Here is a 21,882-nt window from a genome sequence, read left to right as displayed (position 1 = left end):
CTTCTGTCTCATTGTACATGCCGCGATGATTACGGTACCGGAAGTATGCACCTCCCGTATAGATCCGGTAGATCGTTGGCACCTAGAACGGCACTGCTGTGGCGCTTGTAATTGACTGCGAAAGACGAGCCCGATTGCAAAGGTTTGAACAGTCTGCCTCCTTCTCATACATTCTCATTTTAGGGTTTTCTGAAGGAGCATCTACCGAAAGTCGGCTCTGAACCGACGCCTGTCAACTGGCGAGTAGTTCTAGTCTCTTTTGCAATTTTGGTTCGCGACTACGGCTCAGCCGAGTAAACGTACCTAAGTGTCTTTCTATAGGTGACAACAGCGTCGACGATTTCTATGGTCTTTCCTTACCTGCCATGGATGGTCAGAGTAAGTGCTATTGGAAAAAAGACATTCGCTTGGAAAACTTTTTTTTGCGCGTAGAAATTTAGAGTCGACGGAGAGTTTGTACAGTCAGAAGACACAGGTACAGTGAACGAGTGAGTGAGTGAGTCACCTACCATTTTCGTTGCGCACACATACTCACACTTCAGAGTCGGAACAGGTTCCCAATCTAAACGGCTTAGCTACATGCTAAGTTTCGGTATAAGACAGAATTAAAATTCAAGCCTCTTTGCTTCTCTTAGGATACTACGCTGGGCTTGTGGCCTCGGCATACTTTGTTGGTCAGTTCGTGGGAAGGCGCGCAGTGGGGAGAAGGTACGATATGTGCAGATTGATTTCTTCTGGTTCTAGCTATTTCTGGGGGCTTCTCGCGGATAAGAAAAGTCGTCGACTTACAATCCTTTCAAGTGGAACTACTCTGGCAGTCTTCACCTTTCTGTTTGGATTCACAAATACTCACACGGGCCTTCCATGGGCAATGGGTAACGCGAATACTGAGCGGTGCGAGCGAGGGTGAGTAGAATTAAAATATAAAAAAGAGTTATTGGTGATCGTGCTCCCGTCCTAGTGTCGTTTTGTTCAGGGTTATCGTTCTCTTTTCGATGCGACTTTTCGTGATCAATAATTTGATACCGAAACGTCAGATCGGATCCATCAACGGTCTCTCTATTTCTCTAACGGGCTCTGACGAGGTAGGTGCTAATCGTAATTAGTGTCAGAAACAAAAGCGAGAATAATGTCATTGGAACAAACATCATCAGGTTTTAGATATCATTAAATACATAATTTTTTGGCGTTTTTGTGGGGCTCCGCGTTTATAAATAAAAATAGACGAGGTTTTCGTCACGAAGTGGTAGAGGAGCTTCGTGGCTACGCGTCGCGATGACGTTGTATCATTGGCATCCTGACTTTCATAAATATTTATTCTATTTGTTGAAATCAGCGCGTGTGGAGATATGAAGAGCCAGTCGAAAGCTGACACTGAACCAACGCCTGTCAACTGGCGCGTAGTTCTAGTCTCCTTCGCGATTGTGGTTCGTTAACGGCCGGGCAGAGTAAACGTGCTAGCTATCTGTATACTTTTCTATAGGCAGCAACAACATCAACGACTTCTGTCGCCTTTCCTTACCTGCCATGGATGGTCAGAGTAAGTGCTAAAGGAGAGACAAGGTCGTCTTGAATTCAAGCCGTTTCTCTTTTTGCGCGTAGAAATTTAGAGTTGACGGAGAATTTGTGCAGTCAGAAGACAAAGGTACAGTGAGAATATATATATATAGTCCATCTTTTTCTGTTGAGATAAAAATTGTATCACGCGCACATCCGGTACGTTTTTTTGTTTAGTTTCTAAAGAGAGAAACTCTTCGCGCGTAGCTTAGTCTCTATATAGGAACTGTCTCGAACGTGAGCAACTCTTACTTTTTTAGGATACTATACTGGGCTTATAGCCTCTGCGTACTTCGTTGGTCAATTTGTGGGAAGGTGAGTATTTGGAGGGGTGCGTCAATATAAATACAGACATACATGCATTTCTTTTTGTGATGTTTAGCTATTTCTGGGGGCTTCTAGCGGATAAGAAAAGTCGTCGACTGGCGATACTTCTAAGTGCAACAGCTCTGGCAGTCTTCACCTTTCTGTTTGGATTCACGAATACGTACACAGGCCTTCCGTGGGCGCTGGTGATGAGGGCACTAAGCGGAGCAAGCAACGGTGAAAGGAGCATAAATTAGGCCCGCTATTGCATTTAGTTATGTTCCGAATTAAGTTCAATGAGACTACGGTATTTGTAAATTTCTTCCCTATAATATTATCTCATTGGATCACCTGAGGCAATTTATTTCGTTTAGGAGTAGTCGCTGTGTCCAAGGCGGCTATAGCTGACGTTTCCGACGATTCAAACCAGGCCAAAGGAATAACAGTCGTCACCGTCGCCTGGGGATTTGGGTTTAGGATTGGTCCGGCTCTCGGTGGCATCCTTGCCGAGCCTGTTCGACAGTATCCTAATGCGTTCTCTTGGAGTAAGTTGAGCAACTCGCGAACGAAAGAAAGTATTAAAGTGTGCTTCTGGTGGCGGTGCTATAGGATTTCTTCGAACTTTTCCATATTTTCTGCCATCCGCTGTAACCGCTTCCCTCCTTCTGATCTGCGTCGTTGTCGTATATTGTTTTCTGCCTGAAACTTCGAAAAAAAGGTGCCCGGAGAACGACGAGCGCCGTATTAATTTTTTTGCATGCATGTTTCTCTCACAATATAGGAGCTCTCCGTACAATGAAGCGGAGAAAGAGACCATTGTCCTTAATCGTATAAAGAGTAAAGGCGCTGAAGACTACGGTTCAGTTCACATGGAGAAGACGGAAGTTCGTACGGAAAACGAGTCGGAGCCAGTGTCGTGTTTACGCCGACTTTGCGACATCGGAAGACGAGCGAGACACGCTTGTTTTTCTGCAATGAAAAATTCGACCTGGTGGAGTATACTAAAGTAAGCATAAAATCGTGCTATTAGGATGATAAATGTGACAACTGTTCTAGGATATACGAAGCCAGAATGGCCGTTTTCCTCTACTTTCTTGTTGGCTTCTGTTTAGTTGGTTGGGAGGAGTTAACGATCTTGTGGATGGCAACTAAGACTTACAGAGGTTGGTATCGACGCTATTTATTGTTCCCATATCTCCTTTGCCCATGCAAATTTATACTGCGTGACTGAGATTTCTGTTTTTTGATGAGGAGGGACTGACTTCACCGATAGAAAAATCGGCGTCTTTCTATCGGTTCTAGCGCTTGTGCAGATTCCTCTTCAAATTTTCTTTTTTCACAGAGTAATTGATTGTAGCAAAGAAACGCGATTATATATATATCAATAATTCACTTTAGCTTGAGAAAAAATTAGGCGGTCTGAAGGTAAAATGTTTCTTGCAAAGCACTGCATTTTTTCACTTGTTTTTGAAAATGCAGACATTTCATCTAGCTTGCATCGGATCTGCTTTTATCACTGCAATCAATCCCGTTTTTTCTTCTATAAAAAGGCAAGTCAATTGCAGCAGTTCAACCTTATTAGTATTATTGCACTATTAGGGATTTCTTCCAATTGCCAGCTATTTTTATCTGTTTCACTCTAGCAGAGTTCTGCCTGGGCGCTCTTCTCATCATGGTGTTTCTTTTCATCAACAATTCGGTGCCGAAGCAGCACGTCGGTGCCGTCAACGGTCTCGCCATTTCACTATCCAGTATCGCTAGGTACGCCGCGGTTGCTCCCTGCATATCTCATTATGAATAGACACGTTCGCACTGTTTCTAGAATGCTAGCTCCGTCCTTTGGAACCTCTCTGTTCGCGTGGAGCATCGACGAAGGTGCGAAGCACATAGGATTTCCCCTCGATTACCACTTCGCATTTTATTTATTCTCACTCGTGTATCTCGCATCGCTGCTTCTGTCGGTAAATCTACCGAACAGTCTACAGAAGCAGAAAAGAGAATAATCAGAATATCAATGCTCGGCTGCCGCCGATAAAGCTCAAGTCGATTCGTGCACATATAGGCTTACGTGCTCTTAGTGTAAAGGGTATCTGCGTCTAAGCTCAGTCTTCTGTCTGATTGTACATGCCGCGATGACGACGAATCCTCCAACTACGCCGGAGCCACTGACGACTGATGAGATAGTAATAATAAATGAGTCTACTACTAATCCCCCTTCTGGAGTGACGACGAATCCTCCAACTACGCAGGAGCCACTGACGACTGATGAGATAGTAATAATAGATGAGTCTACTACTAATCCACCTCCTGGAGTGACGACGAATCCTCCAACTACGAATGCGCCTACTGCTCAAGTAACGACTAATCCTGGTATAATAATAGATGGTTCCACTACTCCTGGAGTGACGACAAATCCTCCGACTACTGCAGGTTCTACTACAAATCCACCTCCAGGGGTGACAGCAATTCCTCCAACTACGAAGGAGCCTACTGTTTTACTAACAACTGATAACGATGTGAAAGTTCTACTACCAGTTCACCTCCAGGGGTGACAACAATTCCTCCAAATACAAAAGAGCCTACAGTTTCACTAACAACTGATGACGATGTAATAACAACAGAAGGTTCTACTACCAGTCCATCTCCAGGGGTGACAACTATTCCTCCGACTACAGAAAAGCTTACCGTGACGCCCTCTCCAACGGTCAGTCTTCCGTTTACAGAACTTCCAACGAATACCACAATCACTCCTGATTTGGGTTAGTTTACTGCTCGGCGTTTTGTCGTTTCTGAGTCGATTTTGTTTCTATTTCTAGTTGCTCAGTTTAGAGAGGACTTTCTGGAGTGGAAGATGAGTTTCGACGCGAATTCCGATCGTGGCTGAGCGACTATTGCGCTTGAGAATGCTTATTATTTATTGTTTTTGCTAATTTGCGTTTTGTGTGTACACCAAATCATTTTTTTCTGTACTTCTGTGCTTTATCAACGTTTCTGCGTTGATGACAAGCAAAAAATCGCTAATTAATTAATGCTCTTCGACTGATTGAATGATTTAGGTAGCTGCTACTTCACGAATATATCAACACCAAAAGTTGCAAAAAAATAAAGGAGCCTGTGACCAATAAAAAAACAATAAAGTTTGTAGGTTCTAGCGCACGCTCGCTACTGCAGTCGAAGTTTCTCGCAAAGTTTCTGCGCGTTCCAGACCTCTAGCAGCTCGCGGAGACACCGAATGGATGCATCGCCTAAGGAAACTTCTATATCCAAGCCAACACCAGTCAATTGGCTAGTCGTTCTCGTATCGTTCACAATTATGGTGAGAGAGAGACCCATCGCGTGGAGAGAAGACTGAAGATTCCTTGTGCCTTATAGGTAGCCAGCGCTTCGACCATTTCCGTGGTGTTTCCATTCTTGCCTTGGCTGGTTAGGGTGAGACGACGTCATAAATAAATAAATAAATAAATAAATAAATAAATCATTTCTCTCCCCATGATCCCACAATCGTCTTTCGCAGAAATTTAAACGCGACGGAGAATTCGTGCAAGAAGAAGACGCAGGCACATATGCACATAACGTTCTTTATATTTAGCCCAACGTCCAAGATTTTCTTCTAGGATACTACGCTGGTCTTGTCGCCTCTGCGTTCTTCATTGGACGATTTGTGGGCAGGTAGTCCTTTTTTTTCTTCAAGATACGGTAGTTAAGTTCGATTTTTTTTTCAAAAAAGAAAGCTACTTTTGGGGAACTCTCTCTGATACGAAGGGTCGTCGATGGTCGATTCTACTCAGCGGGACTCTATTGTCGTCGTTCACGTTCACGTTCGCCTTCACCAACACGCAAACCGGTCTAGCGTGGGCAATGGTAACGCGAATACTGAGCGGTGCGAGCGAGGGTGAGTATAGGTATCTAATAGAATTAGAGAATTAAGTATTGATAATATCATTGACGTGTAAGGGATCTTGGGCATTTGCAAGGCGACTGTCGCCGACATTTCGGACGATACGAATCAAGCGAAAGGGATGTCGTTTGTCTCGGCTTCGTGGGGCGTTGGTCTCATATATTTGGTTCGGCTATCGGAGGACTTTTGGCGGAGCCCGTCCGCCAGTACCCCGGTCATTTTCCTAAGGGTACGCGTTTGTTAGATGCATATAGACGAGAAAATATTTTTTAATTAATTAATGAAAGGCTCCTCGAAACGTTTCCCTATTTCTTGCCGAGCGCTCTGGTCGCGTTTCTCAATCTAATCGGCGTTGCGATCGTCTTCTTTTTTCTTCCGGAAACGTCAAAGAGGAAGAAGAAGAAGAAGAAACGGTACATTGAAAAGTAGGTTGTGTAAATAAGCGGAGTGACATTGCTTTTAGAGATCTGAGCGCAAAGAAGGACGACGATGTCGCCTTGGTTGTCATGGACACAAATGAAGTGACTCGCGAGAGCGTTGCCGATGACCCTGAGACGGAGCCTGTCGTTCTCGTTTCGGCGAAAAACGGCGTGTGGACGCGGTTCATGAACTTGGGAAAGCGAGCAAGAAGAGCCAGCGCGAATGCGGTGAAGAAACTCAAAGCGACCGTTATTGCATTGCTAAGGTGAATCGAATGAAAAGTATAGATTATTTCTGGGGAGTTTGTATGACAGAGTGAAGGAAGCGAGGTTGGCAGTTGCGACGTACTGCGTCTACTCTTTTTCCGTGATCGGTTTCAGCGAGCTGACGAGCTTGTGGATGGCTACAAAGCCGTTTCGAGGTAAAGGGGTTATAGACGTTACCCTATTTAGGCTTTGCTAAAGTGAATGAGATGATTCGCATCGAAAAAAATAGTAGTAGTAGTAGTGTATATATTTCTAGGTGGTCTCGGTTTCAGCGAGAAAGAAATCGGCATATGCCAAGCAGTCATGTCTGTGTTTTTGGTTCCCGTTCAAATACCATTTACGTACAAAGTGAGATTGTGACGCTCGCCCCGTCGAGAATCCATTGCATGTACACCTAATTAATTTAGGTGGAAAGAAAGCTGGGCCCTCTAACGGTAACGTATCTCATGCGTCGCACGCGTTTGACCGAGTTCGAGGTTTAGACGTTCTACGTGTGCTGCGTTGTCTGCGTTTGCTCCGTCGCCCTTCTGTCGGCCATACCCTCTATAGAAAGGCAATCATGCTATTTTTTATCTCCCTTTTGTGATTGACCAGTCTTCTTAGTGTCGTTCTGTTGTGGACTATTCTCGTCATCGTTCTCTTTCCGATGCGACTTTTCATTGGGGTCGGATTCGCTATGATATCTATCCTGATCAATAATTCGGTACCGAAACGTCAGGTCGGATCCATTAACGGTCTCTCTATTTCTCTAACGGCTCTGACGAGGCACGCGCTAATCGTACTTAGTGTAGTTTCATTTTTTAACTCTTCTTTTTAGGTCTTTCGCTCCTACGTTTGGAGGCTCGATTTTTTGCTTGGTGCATCAGCCGCGGAACGATTGACATAGGCTTTCCTTTTGATTATCACTTGGTGTTTTACCTCTTTTCTATTATTTATCTTTTAGCGCTGCTTCTGGCCGTCTATCTGCCGAACAGTTTACAGAAACAAATGCGAGAATAATGTCATTGGACGAACGTTTTCGAAACAAACATCATCAGGTTTTAGATATCTTTAAATTACATAATTTCGGGGCTTCGCGTTTATAAATAAAAATAGAGGAGGTTTTCGTCACGAAGGGGTAGAGGAGCTTCATGGTGACACGTCGCGATGACGTTATATCATTGGCATCCTCACTTTCATAAATATTTATTCTATTTGTTGAAATCAACGTGTAGAGATATGAAGAGCCAGTCGAAAGCTGACACTGAACCAACGCCTGTCAACTGGCGCGTAGTTCTAGTCTCCTTCGCGATTGTGGTTTGTTAACGGCCGGGCAGAGTAAACGTGCTAGCTATTTGTATACTTTTCTATAGGCAGCAACAACATCAACGATTTCCGTCTCCTTTCCTTACCTGCCATGGATGGTCAGAGTAAGTGCTAAAGGAGAGACAAGGTCCTCTTGAATTCAAGCCGTTTCTCTTTTTGCGCGTAGAAATTTAGGATTGACGGAGAATTTGTGCAGTCAGAAGACAAAGGTACAGTGAGAATATATATATAGTCCATCTTTTTCTGTTGAGATGAAAAATTGTATCACGCGCACATACCGGTACGTTTTTTTGTTTAGTTTCTAAAGAGAGAAACTCTTCGCGCGTAGCTTAGTCTCTATATAGGAACTGTCTCGAACGTGAGCAACTCTTACTTTTTTAGGATACTATACTGGGCTTATAGCCTCTGCGTACTTCGTTGGTCAATTTGTGGGAAGGTGAGTATTTAAATAGAGGGATGCGTCAATAAATAGAGACCTATTTCTTGTTGTGATATTTAGCTATTTCTGGGGGCTTCTAGCGGATAAGAAAAGTCGTCGACTGGCGATACTTCTAAGTGCAACAGCTCTGGCAGTCTTCACCTTTATGTTTGGATTCACGAATACGTACACAGGCCTTCCATGGGCACTGGTGATGAGGGCCCTAAGCGGAGCAAGCAACGGTAAAGGGTGCATAAATTAGGCCGTTGCTTTCCCAGTATTCAACTGCGTTTAGTTATGTTCCGTATTAAGTTCAATGAGACTATTTATAAATTTCTTCCCTACAATATTATCTCATTGGATCACCTGAGGCAATTTATTTCGTTTAGGAGTACTCGCTGTGTCCAAGGCGGCTATTGCTGACGTTTCCGACGATTCAAACCAGGCCAAAGGAATAACAGTCGTCGCCGTCGCCTGGGGAGTTGGGTTTATGATTGGTCCGGCTCTCGGTGGCATCCTTGCCGATCCTGTTCGACAGTATCCTAATACGTTCTCTTGGAGTAAGTTGAGCAACTTGCGAACGAAATAAAATATTAAAGTGTGCTTCCGGTGGCGGTGCTCTAGGATTTCTTCGAACCTTTCCATATTTTCTGCCATCCGCTGTATCCGCTTCCCTCCTTCTGATCGGCGTCGTTGTCGTATATTGTTTTCTGCCTGAAACTTCGAAAAAAAGGTGCCCGGAAAACGACGTGCGCCGTATATTTTTGCATGCTTCTCTCACGATATAGGAGCTCTCAGTACAATGAAGCGGAGAAAGAGACCATTGTCCTTAATCGTATAAAGAGTAAAGGCGCCGAAGACTACGGTTCAGTCCACATGGAGAAGACGGAAGTTCGTACAGAAAACGAGTCGGAGCCAGTGTCGTGTTTACGCCGACTTTGCGACATCGGAAGACGAGCGAGACACGCTTCTTTTTCTGCAATGAAAAATTCGACCTGGTGGAGTATACTAAAGTAAGCAAAAAATCGTGCTATTAGGATGATAAATGTGACAACTGTTCTAGGATATACGAAGCCAGAATGGCCGTTTTCCTCTACTTTCTTGTTGCCTTCTGTTTAGTTGGTTGGGAGGAGTTAACGATCTTGTGGATGGCAACTAAGACTTACAGAGGTTGGTATCGACGCTATTTATTGTTCCCATATCTCCTTTGTCCATGCAAATTTATACTGCGTGACTGAGATTTCTGTTTTTTGATGAGGAGGGACTAGCTTCACCGAAAGAAAAATCGGCGTCTTTCAATCGGTTCTAGCGCTGGTGCAGATTCCTCTTCAAATTTTCTTTTTTCACAGAGTAATTGATATTAGCAAAGAAGAGCGATTATATACTGTATATATCGATAATTCACTTTAGCTTGAGAAAAAATTAGGCGGTTTGAAGGTAAAATGTTTCTTGCAAAGCACTGCATTTTTCACTTATTTTTGAAAATGCAGACATTTCATCTAGCTTGCATCGGATCTGCTCTTATCGCTGCAATCAATCCCGTTTTTTCTTCTATAGAAAGGCAAGTCAATTGCAGCAGTTCAACCTTATTAGTAGTATTGCACTATTAGGGATTTCTTCCAATTGCCAGCTATTTTTATCAGTTTCACTCTAACAGAGTTCTGCATGGGCGCTCTTCTCATCATGGTGTCTCTTTTCATCAACAATTCGGTGCCGAAGCAGCATGTCGGTGCCGTCAACGGTCTCGCCACTTCGCTATCCAGTATCGCAAGGTACGCCGCGGTTGCTCCCTGCATGTCTCATTATGAATAGACACGTTCGCACTGTTTCTAGTATGCTAGCTCCGTCCTTTGGAACCTCTCTGTTCGCGTGGAGCATCGACGAAGGTGCGAAGCACATAGGATTTCCTCTCGATTACCACTTCGCATTTTATTTATTCTCACTCGTGTATCTCGTATCGCTGCTTCTGTCGGTAAATCTACCGAACAGTCTACAGAAGCAGAAAAGAGAATAATCAGAATATCAATGCTCGGCTGCCGCCGATAAAGCTCAAGTCGATTCGTGCATATATAGGCTTACGTGCTCTTAGAGTAAAGGTTATCTGTCTCATTGTACATGCCGCGATGATTACGGTACCCGGAAGTATGCACCTCCCGTATAGATCCGGTAGATTGTTGGCACCTAGAACGGCACTGCTGTGGCGCTTGTAATTGACTGCGAAAGACGAGCCCGGTTGCAAAGGTTTGAACAATCTGCCTCCTTCTCATACATTCTCCTTTTAGCGTTTTCTGAAGGAGCATATGGGGAGCCCACCGAAAGTCGGCTCTGAACCGACGCCTGTCAACTGGCGAGTAGTTCTAGTCTCTTTTGCAATTTTGGTTCGCGACTACGGCTCAGCCGAGTAAACGTACCTAAGTGTCTTTCTATAGGTGACAACATCGTCAACGATTTCTATGGTCTTTCCTTACCTGCCATGGATGGTCAGAGTAAGTGCTATTGGAAAAAAGACATTCGCTTGGAAAACGTTTTTTTTGTGCGTAGAAATTTAGAGTCGACGGAGAGTTTGTACAGTCAGAAGACACAGGTACAGTGAACGAGTGAGTGAGTCACCTACCCGTTTTTGTTGCACACACATACTCACACCTCAGAGTCGGAACAGGTCCCCAATCGAAACGGCTTAGCTACATGCTAAGTTTCGGTATAAGACAGAATTAAAATTCAAGCCTCTTTGCTTCTCTTAGGATACTACGCTGGGCTTGTGGCCTCGGCATACTTTGTTGGTCAGTTCGTGGGAAGGTGCGCAGTGCATGGGGAGAAGGTGCGATATGTACAGATTGATTTCTTGTTGTTTTAGCTATTTCTGGGGGCTTCTCGCGGATAAGAAAAGTCGTCGACTTACAATCCTTTCAAGTGGAACTACTCTGGCAGTCTTCACCTTTCTGTTCGGATTCACGAATACTCACACGGGCCTTCCATGGGCATTAGTGATGAGAACACTAGGCGGAGCAAGCAACGGTAAAACGCCGATCAATCTTTGACTCTTGAGGCATGCATGAGGCCCCCCGATCTGAAACCCCATGTGACTATCACAAGTGAAGCAATTATTTCTATTAGGAGTGCTTGGTGCGTCTAAGGCGGCTATAGCCGACGTTTCCGATGATTCAAACCAGGCGAAAGGAATCACGTACGTCGCCGTTGCCTGGGGAGTCGGTCTTATGATTGGGCCAGCCCTCGGTGGCCTCCTTGCTGAGCCTGTTCAGCAGTTTCCTAGTACGTTTTCTGGAGGTAAGTCGAGCAGCTTGCGCGTGCGAAAATTTACGAGTGATTCGGCTGATTAAGGGTTTCTTCGAACCTTTCCTTATTTTCTGCCATCTGCCGTCACTTCTTTTCTCGTTCTGATTGGTGTCGTGGTCGTGTACTTTTTTCTACCTGAAACACTGAGAAAAAGGTGCGTGAAGAACGACAGCTTTGTCTATTTGCGCAATAAGTGTTTTTGATTATGTGTACAGGAGCTCTTCATACAATGATGCGGAGGAAGAGAGCATCGTCCTTCATCGTATAGGGAGTAGTAAGGACACTGATGACTATGGCTCAGTTCATAAGGAGAAGACGGAAGTGTGTACGGAAAACGACACGAGGCCGGAGCCAGTGTTGTCGTTTTTACGTCGATTTTGTAACAATGTAACGCGGGCGAGACAGGCTTGTTTGGCTGCAATAAAAAATTCGACCTGGTGGAGTATACTGAAGTAAGAGGAAATGTGAGCGGCTATCAGGGATGATGTGCTAACTGTTCTAGGATATCAGAAGCCAGAATGTCTGTTGCTATCTACTTTTTTCTTTGCTTTTCTGCAGTTGGTTTTGAAGAGTTAGCTAGCTTGTGGATGGCAACGAAGCCTTACAGAGGTTTGTTTCCGTTTAGGTTTGATATCCTTTATTAAGTAATTTTGGCATCATTTATTGTCTATTAATCTCTTTGCCTATACTGATTGATAATCCTTGTTTTTCTAGGAGGAACTGGCTTCACTGAAAAAAAGATCGGCATTTCTCTGGCGGTTTTATCGCTGGTGCAGGTTCCTCTTCAAATTTTCTTCATTCACAGAGTAAGTAATTCTGTAAAAGAAGCACGACTCATGTCTGCTTTGTAGCTGGAGGAAAAATTGGGTTCTCTGAAGGTAAGATATCGCTTGGAGTGCGTTGTATTTTCTCACTGAAAAATTTAGACGTTTTATTTAACGTGCATTGGCTGTGCTTTTTTCAGTGCAATCCAACCCGTATTTTCTTCCATAGAAAGGCAAGTCCACTTTAATTAATTACCACGCCCGACCTCAATTATTATTGCAACCGTTATATAGAGATGTCGTCTTATTGCCAGCTCTTTTTATCAGTTTTACTATAACAAGATTCTGCATGGGCGCCGTTTTCATCATGGTGTTTCTATTCATCAACAATTCGGTGCCGAAGCAGCACGTTGGTACCGTCAACGGTCTCGCCGTTGCACTATCCAGTATTGCAAGGTACGCTCATTGTCCCCTCCCTCCCTCCCTCCCTCCTGTCTCATTATTATTAACGTTGGTGTACTCTAGAATGCTAGCCCCGTCGTTCGGAGGCTCTCTCTTCGCGTGGAGCATCGACCGCGGTGCGACGCGCGTTGGATTTCCCTTCGACTACCATTTGGCATTCTATTTTTTCTCGATTGCCTATCTCGCGGCGCTCCTTCTCTCGACAAATCTCCCAAACAGTTTACAGAAGCAGAAAGAATAATAATAATAATAATCAGTCTATAAAGGAAAAGTAAGTGCCCAAGGGAAAAATAGTGAGTGACTCTATAGTGCCGTTATCTCGTCTAAGATACGAATCCTATATCATTTTCTCTATCTGATTATACTTATATATGTTTATATAGAGCGAGGTACGAAGAGGACACATCTACTATTTATTATCCGAAGCGCGTCCTAAATACTCGACCGTTTCTCGGCAAAAAATCGACGAAGAACGAAAACCTGTCCGAATCCGACAAACACGATAAGAAAAGTCTCGCCGATCGACCAATAGGTAACGCGTTCCCAGACGTGCTCGATGATCGCTCGGCCTTGCGCTTCGCGCAGACGAAAGTGCGTCTGATAGTCGTTAATCACCTTCAGGTTATCGTGTATCGTCAATAGCGACGATTCGAGTTGAGTGACCGTATGATCGGCCCCGCCCACGCCTTCGCCTGCCATCGCGTCGCGAATCGCGTCCTCTTGACTTTCGACGTAGAAATCGAAATAGACGGTCTTGTGAGCGAAGGTTGAGAATTCGTTGCTGAAGCAGAACGAGTAGACGCCCGCTTTCGTCGCCGAAAACGTGTGCGAGTCGTATTGCTTTTTCTGAGTCGAATAGATCTCGTTGTCGTCGGGACCCCGGAGGATCATGTCGACGTCGAATTGGCCGCCGTAGATGACCTGGTTCGGAAGGAACGATTCGTCGACGATTCGAGAGAGAGAGAGAGTTTTTACCTGGAATTCGAGCGTCGCCGCGACGTCCATTTTCAGTTCTTCGTGGAAGCACATCTTGTCGTGCTGGCGAAGTTCGAAGGTGAGTTCGACCGCCGTCGCGGTGCCGACTAGCGCGAGAACGAGTAGAAAAGGAACCATTTTTCGGCGTGCCACGTGAGCCAACGTAACGCGCGCCGCTGCACAACAAAGGAGCTCGGACATTTCTGCCTTTTCACTGTTTTCAGCTGTCGTGTACTGCAACGGCGGACCGTCGCGATGTTATGAAATCTTGTTACGGTAAAAGCCAAGTCGTTTTGCGCTAAGAGCTCCTGCAAGCCCTGCTTATGTTCAGTGGTCATAAAACGTTCTAGAGCGCAAAGTTACTGCCCCCTCCCTTTGAAGTACAGTATCAGCGACCGTTTTTTTTCTATCGTAGAACGGACAGCAGAGACACGACGCCTACAAGTCTACGCCTCCTTCGCTCGATCGTATTCCCCTCGACGCAAAAGGTCGTTCCTCTCAACTTTCGAGGCTTTTCCCTGCCTTAGAGCGGCTTTGGTAACCGCGCTCACGCTGCTCTGGAGAATCGTACAGTACACCTCGTATGTGGGCGTGGCTCAAACACAAAAAAGTAATCACATATACACTCAAGGAGGAAGGGTCCCACAGACAAACACTACGGTGACAAGATCTTCATTCGTCTGGCTTGTTCTTCTTTGGCGACTCTTCGTCATCTCGCGACGATTCCGACGACCATCTCTTTCGAAATTTCATACCACGTAGCGGGACGATGACCGTAGCAGGATAATCGCCGCGCGATCGTTGAGCTCCAAACGTCTTGTGATAGCCGGACAGATTTTCATAGTGATGCCTCAGCTGATGATAATCGGCCCACTTCAAAAACCCGCTTTCACAATTTTCCGTCGCGCACCCGTCGTCGCCCGTCTTCTCCGGCCAATTCAAAAACATGCCGTGGTGAAGAACAGTCCAAAGAAAGGCGACGGACGCCGCATTGAAAACTCGTCCCGGATTGATCAACTCGACGCTATCGCTAAGCTGCAGCAGAACGTCGTCGACGCAGTCGTACATGACGACAGTGAACGACGTCTCGGAGAATAGTATACCGGGCACCAGGGGGTTTTCGCGAGGATAACGTCGATGATGAATCAGAGAGTAAACGATCGTCTGTGCCGTCACCTGTGGCAAGCCGTTCGTCGGCTTTCGAAAACCCTCGTCGCTTTCGGCGAGAGTCTCCGTATCTCTCTCGACCGCGACAGGTGTACTACTAGCGTGATCGCTAAAAGGCTCCGTGTTGACTTTTGACATCATGTCCAACGATCCGTGCCACGTGTGATTTTCGTCGCCCATTCCCAGCTGCTTCAAGACGAGACCGCTATAGCGCTTTTTCTCCTTCGCTGCCTTTTCGTGATCATGCTTGGAGAGACAGCAGGAGCCGCATAGGGGTTGAATGACGCTCTTGGCGAGAAAATGATGCACGGCGAATTCTCCTGTCGTCGACTCAGGCAACGCGATTGGCTTTTCCGCATTTTCCTCGATAAAATCAGACAGCCTTTTGAACGCCTTAGGATGATTATTTTCCTTTCCGAACGAGAAGAGACCAGCGCCGTCGGACGAATCGAACGCCCAGCACGATTGCGTGAATTTCGGCTCCAAAGCCATCAGAGCACGAGTCATACTTGAGAACGAGATCTCGGTGAGGGAGGACCTTGAGGTGAATTTCCTGGCGTAAAATTCGTAGTTGGTATTTTGCATGCGACGAAGCAACGTTGCTGCAGTGGAAGGAAGTCCTGAATCTGAAATCAAATTTGGCGTCACCCCCACGAAAAATTTGCATCGCGGCCCCCCTTTTGCCACGTGACTGGGGCGCTAACTAAAAACTAAACTCGTGCGACAAACATAGAGGAAATTTATTCTCGCAGACTCCTGCGTTGCGTACGTCTCTCGCGAGCACAACTCCAACATATTTCGTACCTTTGCTGGCTACTTCTGGCCTGCTGCTGCCTACTTCTAGCACGCTGCTGCTGCCGCTATATTCCGACAGGACCGTTTCGGTTAACGACGTCATGCTCGAAAGCAGGGCAGGACGGAAACGTGCAGATGAGGACGTCGGATGTCACGCATTCTGCTGCGCACGCTCCGCCAGCCTCCGGGCGGCGGGCGGGCAGGGGGCCTCGGGTCAAGGCCAGGCCGCTCCTCCCTCCTCTAGACCTCAGATTAGTGGGCTCCTTCTCCCTCTTCCACCTACGAGTCGGTTTGTTTCGTGGGCGTGACTAAACCATTCGCGTGATTTACAAAATATTTGCTAAAAGTCTATGAGGTTTCTTTCTTAGAGTAAAAATACTACAGTCTGCTAGTCGTCAAATTTTTTTCAGCATACCGCTGAACCCCGATTTTGCGTCGCTACCATCCGTCACAACCCGCACCTCGACTCGCCGCACTTTGTCTCGTTTTTGAATCGGTGGTAAATCCTCACCACAGTATCTGCGCAAACGCGACTCGCGATTCTTCCCTTTCGTAAACGTCACTTCGACGTAGTCATTTAGACAGCAATCGTCGTCCATGCACTGATCGATGCGATCGTCTTCCAGCGAAAACCTGTCGAACTTCAGCTCCACGCGCGTCTTCTCGCCAAACTGCCAAACCCATCTGCACTCAATCAGATTAGGGTACGTCGTCTTCGTAGTGTCATTTCTGTCAAATTGAGACCCAATATTAGTAACGCCCTCTCCTCCACGTTGGTCTGCGGTTACGTGGGAAATTCAAATTTAGCTGGAAGATTGACGACGTTCGCTTCCTCGTCGCACGTGTCGTTCGCCACGTACTCATACACCGTTCTGTTCTGAACGACGTTCTCGGACCTAAAACGCGGAATTAATTAATGACGTCACGCGATGCGTGCGCGCCAATAACAAGGCCGTTTACCAGCAGCAGTCGTCTCCCGCTAAATACCGATGCAAATTGATCTTGATGCAGGCGTGGTTCGAACACCTGGCGACACTCTCGCTCTCCTCTATAGTCGTTCGCGACAGAAGGCGAGTGCAGCACTTGTACGAGTATCTATGGGAGGTCCTTACGACTCCCTCACTATGAAATTCTGAACGCTTCCCTACCTCCCTTCGTCTGGGGAAGCCAATTTGACGCGAGAAGTGGCGCGCGCCGTTGTCGCGATCAAGACAAGTAGAAGACCAGTCGCGTTGCAGAATAGGAGCAGGGTACTGGCATAGAGTCGAGGCATATCTAATACCGCAGGGTTTTCCTTTTCCGCTCTAGCACGCTAAAAAGAACTTTTCGACTGGCGCTAATTGAGTTTGCGCTCAGTTGCAACCTCGTTATCGATCCGACAATGCGCTGTGCTTCTCCGCAGCGCCTCGTCTACCTTTCAATCGCTATTCTTATAGCCGTCGTCGCGGTTTTCGCCGTCTCGTCGATCGAATCGTACAGCGAAGCCGTCAGAAAAGCCGAAAACGAAACGCTGTGCGTCGGACACTGCACCAAACGCAAGTATATGGTACGTTGCAGTCAGTATCGGCGCCCGCACGTACGAGCAACGACCGTTTCTTCTATATCGTAGCAAAAACAGCCAATGAGGCGTCAGGTATGTCTGCGACCGTACGCAAGATGACGTCTTTGTGCAAGGCGATTTTCTTCTCCAAGTGCCTGAGTCTCTGCGAAAGCCCGCGAATCTTTCGCAACAGAAGTTTCTGTATGGAAACTTGCGTGGTGAGGCCTTTAGTTCTCAGAAGGCAGCTAGGGTGTAGACCCCCCAAGTGTCACGCCTTAGGCACGAGTTCTCACGCCTCGGTTATTGTCAGAACGCACTCACGCCCCTCCCCAACCACAGTTTGACGAAAATTTGCTAATAATAATAACTGAAATACATATATTAATTAAGCTCACGCGACCCCTACATTTAGGAGGCGTGGTCCAATTTTTTTAAATTTTTGCATCCTTATTACAGGCCAATGATAGCAAGTACTTCGAGAAAGATTGCACGGAATCGTGTCGAGATCTTGGAAGGCTTTCGCCGAGTAAGAGTTCCAACCTCTTTATTTAACACGCTCCCCTCTTATTATTGTCTCTCTCTCTTCAGTTCCAGACAATGTTCTTGTCATGACGTTCGTGGAAGTGAACGGATCGTTCCTGCTTTGGGACAGCAACGACGATCACGTCTTTTACACGCTACTCTACGCCGTATCCAACGAGAGCAATTGGCATCCACTGTTTGGACTGAACGTAAAAAAATAATTAATCGAATTGGTTTTCTATTATTATTATTGGCGTTTATTAGGGAAAGTCTATGAACTTGGACGAGCTAGTGGACAACGGCTACCTAAAATGCAACACGAGTTATTTCTTTCGAATAGGTCCGTTTCATCGGCAGGGACATAGAGGCCAATATGTGACGACTAAGGATCCCTATAGAACAAGTGCTCAGAGTTCCTTTACACTTGACCCCACATATACATGTCTATATAATATCTATATAGAGTGTTTGAAAACGTGGAAGACGAGATGTCGCTCAAAGGATGATTGCATTCCCGATCGATGTCGCGACTTCTCCCATTCCATGCGAGTCGATGTGATCGACGACGTTCAGGGTCGATCGGCGTTCGAGTGGAACGACGACGATTGCTCCGACATGCGAGCGCGTCGACGAATCGCGTGGAACGTCACGAGACCGGCGACGACGACGAGCGGAGACGTTTGCTGGATGCTGCACGCGAAGGCGAAAGCGAAGGCGAATTGCTTTAACTTTTTGGATCGATGGTATCCGGTACCTCAGGTATAAATTAATTAATTATTACTGCAGGGTTCTGCCCGCATTGGGTTCTCGCCTTTTGCCGACCCGTACTACTAGAACGTTATGTCTGAAGTTCTCTACATGAGAAAACGCATTTTTTGAGCTTCTAGTGGTCAAACGACGAATCTCTAAGCTTTGTTCCCTCAAAGGGGGACCCTTCACCCAATCCACGAGCATAAAAGTCCTTTACCCAAACCTTTAGACTTCATAGACAAAAAGAACTGCTCTTTACAGTTTACCGACGAGTAAAAAACTCAGTTTCTCCAAACGTCTAATTACTGTTTTGGAGAATCGGCCGTTGCTTGCCTTAGTTACTGCAAAGGCTAAAAAAATGGCGAGTGACGCCTTTTCTAACTAAAGTGAAGTAATCACGCCTCTATAAAATTTTTCTTGGGGTATTGCTTCCAGCATAATAGACCCTCTTCCCACACTTATAAATTTCTGGGCAGAACCCTGTTAAGTATTATCGTGGTGGACTCTGATTTTACTCTTAGAATGTTACTGAATTTTGGCTGGACGATCTGCGGCCCAGTTGTATTTTAACGGTGGAAGTGCGTAGGCAAAATGAATGTTTTAATTAATATTGACCAATTAATTATTTCCTATTAGATGCACGCGTTGGTGGAGAACGAGACGTTTGTCGTTGACCGACAAGACGATTCTGCTGTGACGTTGCACGTTCCGCGTAAGAAAACCTATATTTTAGATTATTTAATTAAATCTAGATAAATAAATGGTGCTCGCTCGTTTTTGCAGACACCGGAAGCGCTCGCTGCAACCGTTTTTCCTATTCTCTCAAGTTTCTCGAGAGTCGGATTGAACGTGGCCTGGTTCCTCTCGAGATCAAATTCAAAATACGACGAGACATGGTTCTCCGAATCAGCGACGGCCTCTCTTCAAGTTTTAGCGAGACGACAGTGAGAACAACCGAAAATCTCCACTGGTCCTGGCAGCCGCTCTGCACTCGCATCACCGTGACGGTAGCGTCCCTACCACTTTTTAAAAGCAGAGTGCCTTTATATTATATGATATAGTTCTCTGTGAGAGATCCGACCAAGCGTTTGCTGTTGATACTTAGGGACGCGAAGAACAGCACCTGTAATCAATAGATATTATATCTTTGGTTTATTTGACTATGGTCTCTCCGGTTTAGGTCCTCCTCCACCGGAGGCAACGTCGCCAGCTGAAGTTGATCCTACAACGGAGACAGGTATAGCGTGTTATATACGATTAGTGGTTGGCGTGGGCTCTATATGCTATAAAGCCACTGCCTCTCTTTAGGTTCTCCATCAAGTACTCAGACGATGCCAACAAGTGACGGCTACACCGCCAAAACACCGACCAAGCCAGGTCTCATACAGTAGTAGCATACATCCTACACACGGCCTTTAGGCTTTCTGTACTCTCTCACTTTTTCTTTTCTTATAGAAAATGACCGTGCTTTTGACGACGCCACAAGTGCGGACTTTCCTCTGGTGATCGTCGTCTCCGTCGGCGTCTCCGTTCTCGTCGTCGCTCTCATCGTCACTATCGCCGTCACTTACGCCGTCACCTACGTTCGTCGCGCGAAGCGACGCTACTCGATGGCGTCGGAGACCCGAATGCAATTGTCTAACTATCGTCCGCCGATCGTCGCCTTGCCGTCGTCGTTCGAGCCGCCCGACGAGTGGGAAATCGAGCCGCGGGACGTGCGACTGCTCGACGTGATGGGCGAGGGTTTCTTCGGCGTCGTGCTTCGAGGCGAAGTGAATCACGGATCGGAGACGCCGCCCATGACGCAGAAACGACTCAATATGAGCACGAGACGAGATCCGTCGACGAGGCGTCGAAGCAGCAGCCTCCGAAAGATCAGGACATTGGTCGCTTGTAAAATGCTCAAAGGTACGTTTAGCATTATTTATTTTTTAATTAATTAATTTTAAAACTTTATTTTAATAATTAAATTATTTTTCTCGTTTTCAGAAAACGGGACCTACGAGGATCAGTTGGAATTATTGGAGGAAATTAAGTTGATGAAACGCATTGGACAGCACGAGCACATAGTGAGCATGATCGGTTGCATGACGAGAAGCCATCCCGTTTGCCTGATCATCGAATACTGTTCGCACGGCGACCTATACAATTATCTCATAAAAGGAAGAGGCCGCGTAAGAAGACTCAACGTACTGCAATATATATTCATATGTATTTGTATTACAGTGGTCGGAGAAACGAAAGCAATCGTTAGCGTGTGACAACAAGGCACGTTTACTCTTTGTGCACTGCAACGGACGAGAATTTCAGTAGTTTGGTTTTCTTTTTTTGCGTTAGGCTTTCGTGCCCATGCGTCGACCTACGCATCCTTACGTGAACGTGCCAGGCAAAGTGAAGCAAGATGAAGTCGAATTCACCTCTCTTGATCTATTGTCGTTCACTTGGCAAATTGCGTCGGGAATGGTGAGAGATAAATATGTATTTAATCCTATACGTCTATATAGACACTCGTGACGTAGGAATATCTCTCGGCAAAGGGTCTCGTTCATCGAGACTTGGCCTGCCGTAACGTTCTCGTCGTCGCCGACAAGCTACTCAAAGTGTCCGACTTCGGCCTGGCGAGAGCCGTCCACCAGGACGGCATATATCCGCAGAAGACGACGCGACGTCTTCCCCTCCGATGGATGTCCGTCGAAGCGATCGCCGATCGCGTCTTCACCGAACAAAGCGACGTGTACGTACAAAAAGAGATTAAATAAAGAAAGGAAGAATCTTTTTATGACGTCATATTTTCTAGGTGGTCTTTTGGGGTCGTCATGTGGGAAATATGCACTCTAGGTGCGAGTGGAAGTTTTTTTCAAGTGCGTTCGTGTGAATTTCTTTTTATTTTGAATTATAGGCAGTTTTCCCTATTCCGCCGTTTCGACGAAGGATCTTCCGTCTCATCTACTCGCCGGCGAGCGTCTACCGCGTCCGGCCAATTGCTCGGAAGAACTGTGAGCCTTCGATTCCGTTTTCAATACAAACCTTTTCTCCCTCAAGGTACGACATGATGTCGAAATGTTGGTGCGCCGAGCCCGAGCGTCGTCCGGCGTTCAGCGTTCTTGCCGAGGATCTGGGAAAAGTTCTCGAAGAAAAGAAGCCGACGATGTACCTCCAACTCGATTTTAGCTCTTCCTGCGAGTTGTGGGATATCGCGTCGCCCGAGTCGGGAGAGATGAGCCCAGACGCTGACGCTGGAGGAGATGCAATCGTCAATAACGAAGTACCTGAATCACATGACTCAAACGACGACGACGACGACGACGACTCCTAGCCTCCTTTCGACGCGAAATTTGATAGCTTCCGACCTCGCTCGTGAACGGTTTAATAATTAATTAATTAATTAATTAATTAATCAGAGGCACGATATTTAAAACTTATACACAGACCGTATTGTTAAC

The 21,882-nt window shown here is 46.1% G+C and overlaps 7 protein-coding genes across 17 annotated transcripts; 5 read left to right on the top strand and 2 right to left on the bottom strand.

The window, feature by feature from the left end:
* The first annotated feature begins 66 nt into the window (after positions 1-66).
* On the top strand, positions 67-3,905 carry LOC136195860 (uncharacterized). Of its 5 annotated transcripts, none has more exons than XM_065985347.1 (20): positions 67-142; positions 196-270; positions 322-378; positions 433-475; positions 636-906; positions 962-1,085; positions 1,337-1,427; positions 1,484-1,540; positions 1,603-1,645; positions 1,818-1,872; positions 1,940-2,100; positions 2,238-2,408; positions 2,473-2,581; positions 2,645-2,869; positions 2,920-3,026; positions 3,115-3,206; positions 3,262-3,288; positions 3,343-3,413; positions 3,463-3,624; positions 3,686-3,905. In XM_065985347.1, exons 7-20 carry the CDS (start codon positions 1,350-1,352, stop codon positions 3,864-3,866), a joined length of 1,539 nt encoding a protein of 512 aa, XP_065841419.1. In that variant the 5' UTR covers positions 67-142; positions 196-270; positions 322-378; positions 433-475; positions 636-906; positions 962-1,085; positions 1,337-1,349; the 3' UTR covers positions 3,867-3,905. The 5 variants fall into 5 exon arrangements, with proteins under 5 accessions (XP_065841419.1, XP_065841420.1, XP_065841422.1 ...); XM_065985348.1 differs by having other exon boundaries at positions 80-107; positions 184-270; XM_065985350.1 differs by lacking the exon at positions 67-142 and having other exon boundaries at positions 149-270; positions 1,940-1,995; positions 2,053-2,100.
* Positions 3,895-15,716, top strand: LOC136195859 (uncharacterized). Of its 4 annotated transcripts, XR_010671984.1 has the most exons (18): positions 3,895-3,968; positions 10,267-10,402; positions 10,453-10,548; positions 10,600-10,656; positions 10,712-10,754; positions 10,912-10,966; positions 11,025-11,185; positions 11,285-11,455; positions 11,510-11,618; positions 11,680-11,916; positions 11,967-12,073; positions 12,179-12,270; positions 12,316-12,342; positions 12,391-12,461; positions 12,523-12,684; positions 12,754-12,961; positions 13,074-13,941; positions 14,081-15,716. XR_010671984.1 is itself a non-coding variant. In XM_065985346.1 (15 exons), the coding sequence occupies exons 2-15, from the start codon at positions 10,471-10,473 to the stop codon at positions 12,929-12,931; spliced, it is 1,548 nt and encodes a 515-aa protein (XP_065841418.1). In that variant the 5' UTR covers positions 10,277-10,402; positions 10,453-10,470; the 3' UTR covers positions 12,932-13,049. The 4 variants fall into 4 exon arrangements, 1 of the variants encoding a protein (XP_065841418.1); XR_010671983.1 differs by lacking the exon at positions 3,895-3,968 and having other exon boundaries at positions 10,309-10,411; positions 10,465-10,548; XR_010671985.1 differs by lacking the exon at positions 3,895-3,968 and having other exon boundaries at positions 10,335-10,376.
* Positions 5,037-7,395, top strand: LOC136196254 (uncharacterized). Its single transcript, XM_065985779.1, has 14 exons — positions 5,037-5,179; positions 5,236-5,292; positions 5,378-5,420; positions 5,478-5,532; positions 5,595-5,765; positions 5,818-5,967; positions 6,049-6,174; positions 6,225-6,446; positions 6,496-6,602; positions 6,704-6,795; positions 6,855-6,881; positions 6,930-7,000; positions 7,051-7,212; positions 7,265-7,395. The coding sequence occupies exons 1-14, from the start codon at positions 5,096-5,098 to the stop codon at positions 7,326-7,328; spliced, it is 1,431 nt and encodes a 476-aa protein (XP_065841851.1). The 5' UTR covers positions 5,037-5,095; the 3' UTR covers positions 7,329-7,395.
* LOC136195857 (uncharacterized) lies at positions 7,384-10,223 on the top strand. Of its 3 annotated transcripts, XM_065985343.1 has the most exons (15): positions 7,384-7,484; positions 7,662-7,743; positions 7,800-7,856; positions 7,919-7,961; positions 8,134-8,188; positions 8,252-8,412; positions 8,560-8,730; positions 8,795-8,903; positions 8,959-9,183; positions 9,234-9,340; positions 9,429-9,520; positions 9,581-9,607; positions 9,661-9,731; positions 9,781-9,942; positions 10,004-10,223. In XM_065985343.1, the coding sequence occupies exons 2-15, from the start codon at positions 7,666-7,668 to the stop codon at positions 10,182-10,184; spliced, it is 1,539 nt and encodes a 512-aa protein (XP_065841415.1). In that variant the 5' UTR covers positions 7,384-7,484; positions 7,662-7,665; the 3' UTR covers positions 10,185-10,223. The 3 variants fall into 3 exon arrangements, with proteins under 3 accessions (XP_065841415.1, XP_065841414.1, XP_065841413.1); XM_065985342.1 differs by lacking the exon at positions 7,384-7,484 and having other exon boundaries at positions 7,529-7,743; positions 9,432-9,520; XM_065985341.1 differs by lacking the exon at positions 7,384-7,484 and having other exon boundaries at positions 7,529-7,743.
* On the bottom strand, positions 13,085-13,830 carry LOC136195864 (transmembrane emp24 domain-containing protein 7-like). The gene is made up of 2 exons (XM_065985357.1): positions 13,666-13,830; positions 13,085-13,611 (listed from the first exon to the last, which is right to left on the bottom strand). Exons 1-2 carry the CDS (start codon positions 13,801-13,803, stop codon positions 13,123-13,125), a joined length of 627 nt encoding a protein of 208 aa, XP_065841429.1. The 5' UTR covers positions 13,804-13,830; the 3' UTR covers positions 13,085-13,122.
* Positions 14,193-17,147, bottom strand: LOC136195863 (uncharacterized). Of its 2 annotated transcripts, XM_065985355.1 has the most exons (6): positions 16,991-17,147; positions 16,776-16,939; positions 16,588-16,722; positions 16,416-16,523; positions 15,637-16,356; positions 14,193-15,458 (listed from the first exon to the last, which is right to left on the bottom strand). In XM_065985355.1, exons 5-6 carry the CDS (start codon positions 15,728-15,730, stop codon positions 14,338-14,340), a joined length of 1,215 nt encoding a protein of 404 aa, XP_065841427.1. In that variant the 5' UTR covers positions 15,731-16,356; positions 16,416-16,523; positions 16,588-16,722; positions 16,776-16,939; positions 16,991-17,147; the 3' UTR covers positions 14,193-14,337. The 2 variants fall into 2 exon arrangements, with proteins under 2 accessions (XP_065841427.1, XP_065841428.1); XM_065985356.1 differs by lacking the exon at positions 16,991-17,147 and having other exon boundaries at positions 16,776-16,947.
* On the top strand, positions 16,739-21,613 carry LOC136195855 (uncharacterized). The gene is made up of 21 exons (XM_065985336.1): positions 16,739-16,877; positions 16,936-17,173; positions 17,237-17,260; positions 17,320-17,385; positions 17,624-17,693; positions 17,756-17,898; positions 17,954-18,092; positions 18,153-18,448; positions 18,961-19,017; positions 19,076-19,151; positions 19,223-19,446; positions 19,501-19,564; positions 19,620-19,676; positions 19,748-19,816; positions 19,895-20,347; positions 20,429-20,613; positions 20,666-20,707; positions 20,777-20,902; positions 20,959-21,173; positions 21,237-21,277; positions 21,339-21,613. Exons 2-21 carry the CDS (start codon positions 17,009-17,011, stop codon positions 21,437-21,439), a joined length of 2,613 nt encoding a protein of 870 aa, XP_065841408.1. The 5' UTR covers positions 16,739-16,877; positions 16,936-17,008; the 3' UTR covers positions 21,440-21,613.
* The last annotated feature ends 269 nt before the right edge of the window (positions 21,614-21,882 follow it).

Source organism: Oscarella lobularis, chromosome 15 (assembly GCF_947507565.1).
Source record: "Oscarella lobularis chromosome 15, ooOscLobu1.1, whole genome shotgun sequence".
Classification (NCBI taxonomy): Eukaryota; Metazoa; Porifera; class Homoscleromorpha; order Homosclerophorida; family Oscarellidae; genus Oscarella; species Oscarella lobularis.
The sequence above is the reverse complement of the archived record's forward strand: the minus strand, read 5'-3'. Positions and strand labels throughout refer to the sequence as shown.

Bases quoted from the DNA above. Each gene is read 5' to 3' on its own strand.
- LOC136195860 (XM_065985347.1), top strand. From the start codon at position 1,350: ATGAAGAGCCAGTCGAAAGCTGACACTGAACCAACGCCTGTCAACTGG. The intron at 1,541-1,602 runs GTAAGTGCTAAA...TTTTGCGCGTAG, and splicing joins ACCTGCCATGGATGGTCAGA to AAATTTAGAGTTGACGGAGA. The intron at 3,027-3,114 runs GTTGGTATCGAC...TTTTTTGATGAG, and splicing joins GGCAACTAAGACTTACAGAG to GAGGGACTGACTTCACCGAT.
- LOC136196254 (XM_065985779.1), top strand. From the start codon at position 5,096: ATGGATGCATCGCCTAAGGAAACTTCTATATCCAAGCCAACACCAGTC. The intron at 5,533-5,594 runs GTAGTCCTTTTT...CAAAAAAGAAAG, and splicing joins ATTGGACGATTTGTGGGCAG to CTACTTTTGGGGAACTCTCT. The intron at 6,882-6,929 runs GTAACGTATCTC...TTCGAGGTTTAG, and splicing joins GAAAGCTGGGCCCTCTAACG to ACGTTCTACGTGTGCTGCGT.
- LOC136195857 (XM_065985341.1), top strand. From the start codon at position 7,594: ATGACGTTATATCATTGGCATCCTCACTTTCATAAATATTTATTCTAT. The intron at 7,962-8,133 runs GTACAGTGAGAA...TTACTTTTTTAG, and splicing joins TGTGCAGTCAGAAGACAAAG to GATACTATACTGGGCTTATA. The intron at 8,904-8,958 runs GTGCCCGGAAAA...CTCACGATATAG, and splicing joins CCTGAAACTTCGAAAAAAAG to GAGCTCTCAGTACAATGAAG.
- LOC136195859 (XM_065985346.1), top strand. From the start codon at position 10,471: ATGGGGAGCCCACCGAAAGTCGGCTCTGAACCGACGCCTGTCAACTGG. The intron at 12,271-12,315 runs GTAAGTAATTCT...TCTGCTTTGTAG, and splicing joins AAATTTTCTTCATTCACAGA to CTGGAGGAAAAATTGGGTTC. The intron at 12,462-12,522 runs GCAAGTCCACTT...ACCGTTATATAG, and splicing joins GTATTTTCTTCCATAGAAAG to AGATGTCGTCTTATTGCCAG.
- LOC136195864 (XM_065985357.1), bottom strand. From the start codon at position 13,803: ATGGTTCCTTTTCTACTCGTTCTCGCGCTAGTCGGCACCGCGACGGCG. The intron at 13,612-13,665 runs GTAAAAACTCTC...CTTCCGAACCAG, and splicing joins CGGCGACGCTCGAATTCCAG to GTCATCTACGGCGGCCAATT.
- LOC136195863 (XM_065985355.1), bottom strand. From the start codon at position 15,730: ATGACGTCGTTAACCGAAACGGTCCTGTCGGAATATAGCGGCAGCAGC. The intron at 15,459-15,636 runs GTACGAAATATG...ATTTGATTTCAG, and splicing joins GCCAGAAGTAGCCAGCAAAG to ATTCAGGACTTCCTTCCACT.
- LOC136195855 (XM_065985336.1), top strand. From the start codon at position 17,009: ATGCGCTGTGCTTCTCCGCAGCGCCTCGTCTACCTTTCAATCGCTATT. The intron at 19,677-19,747 runs GTATAGCGTGTT...GCCTCTCTTTAG, and splicing joins TGATCCTACAACGGAGACAG to GTTCTCCATCAAGTACTCAG. The intron at 20,348-20,428 runs GTACGTTTAGCA...TCTCGTTTTCAG, and splicing joins CGCTTGTAAAATGCTCAAAG to AAAACGGGACCTACGAGGAT.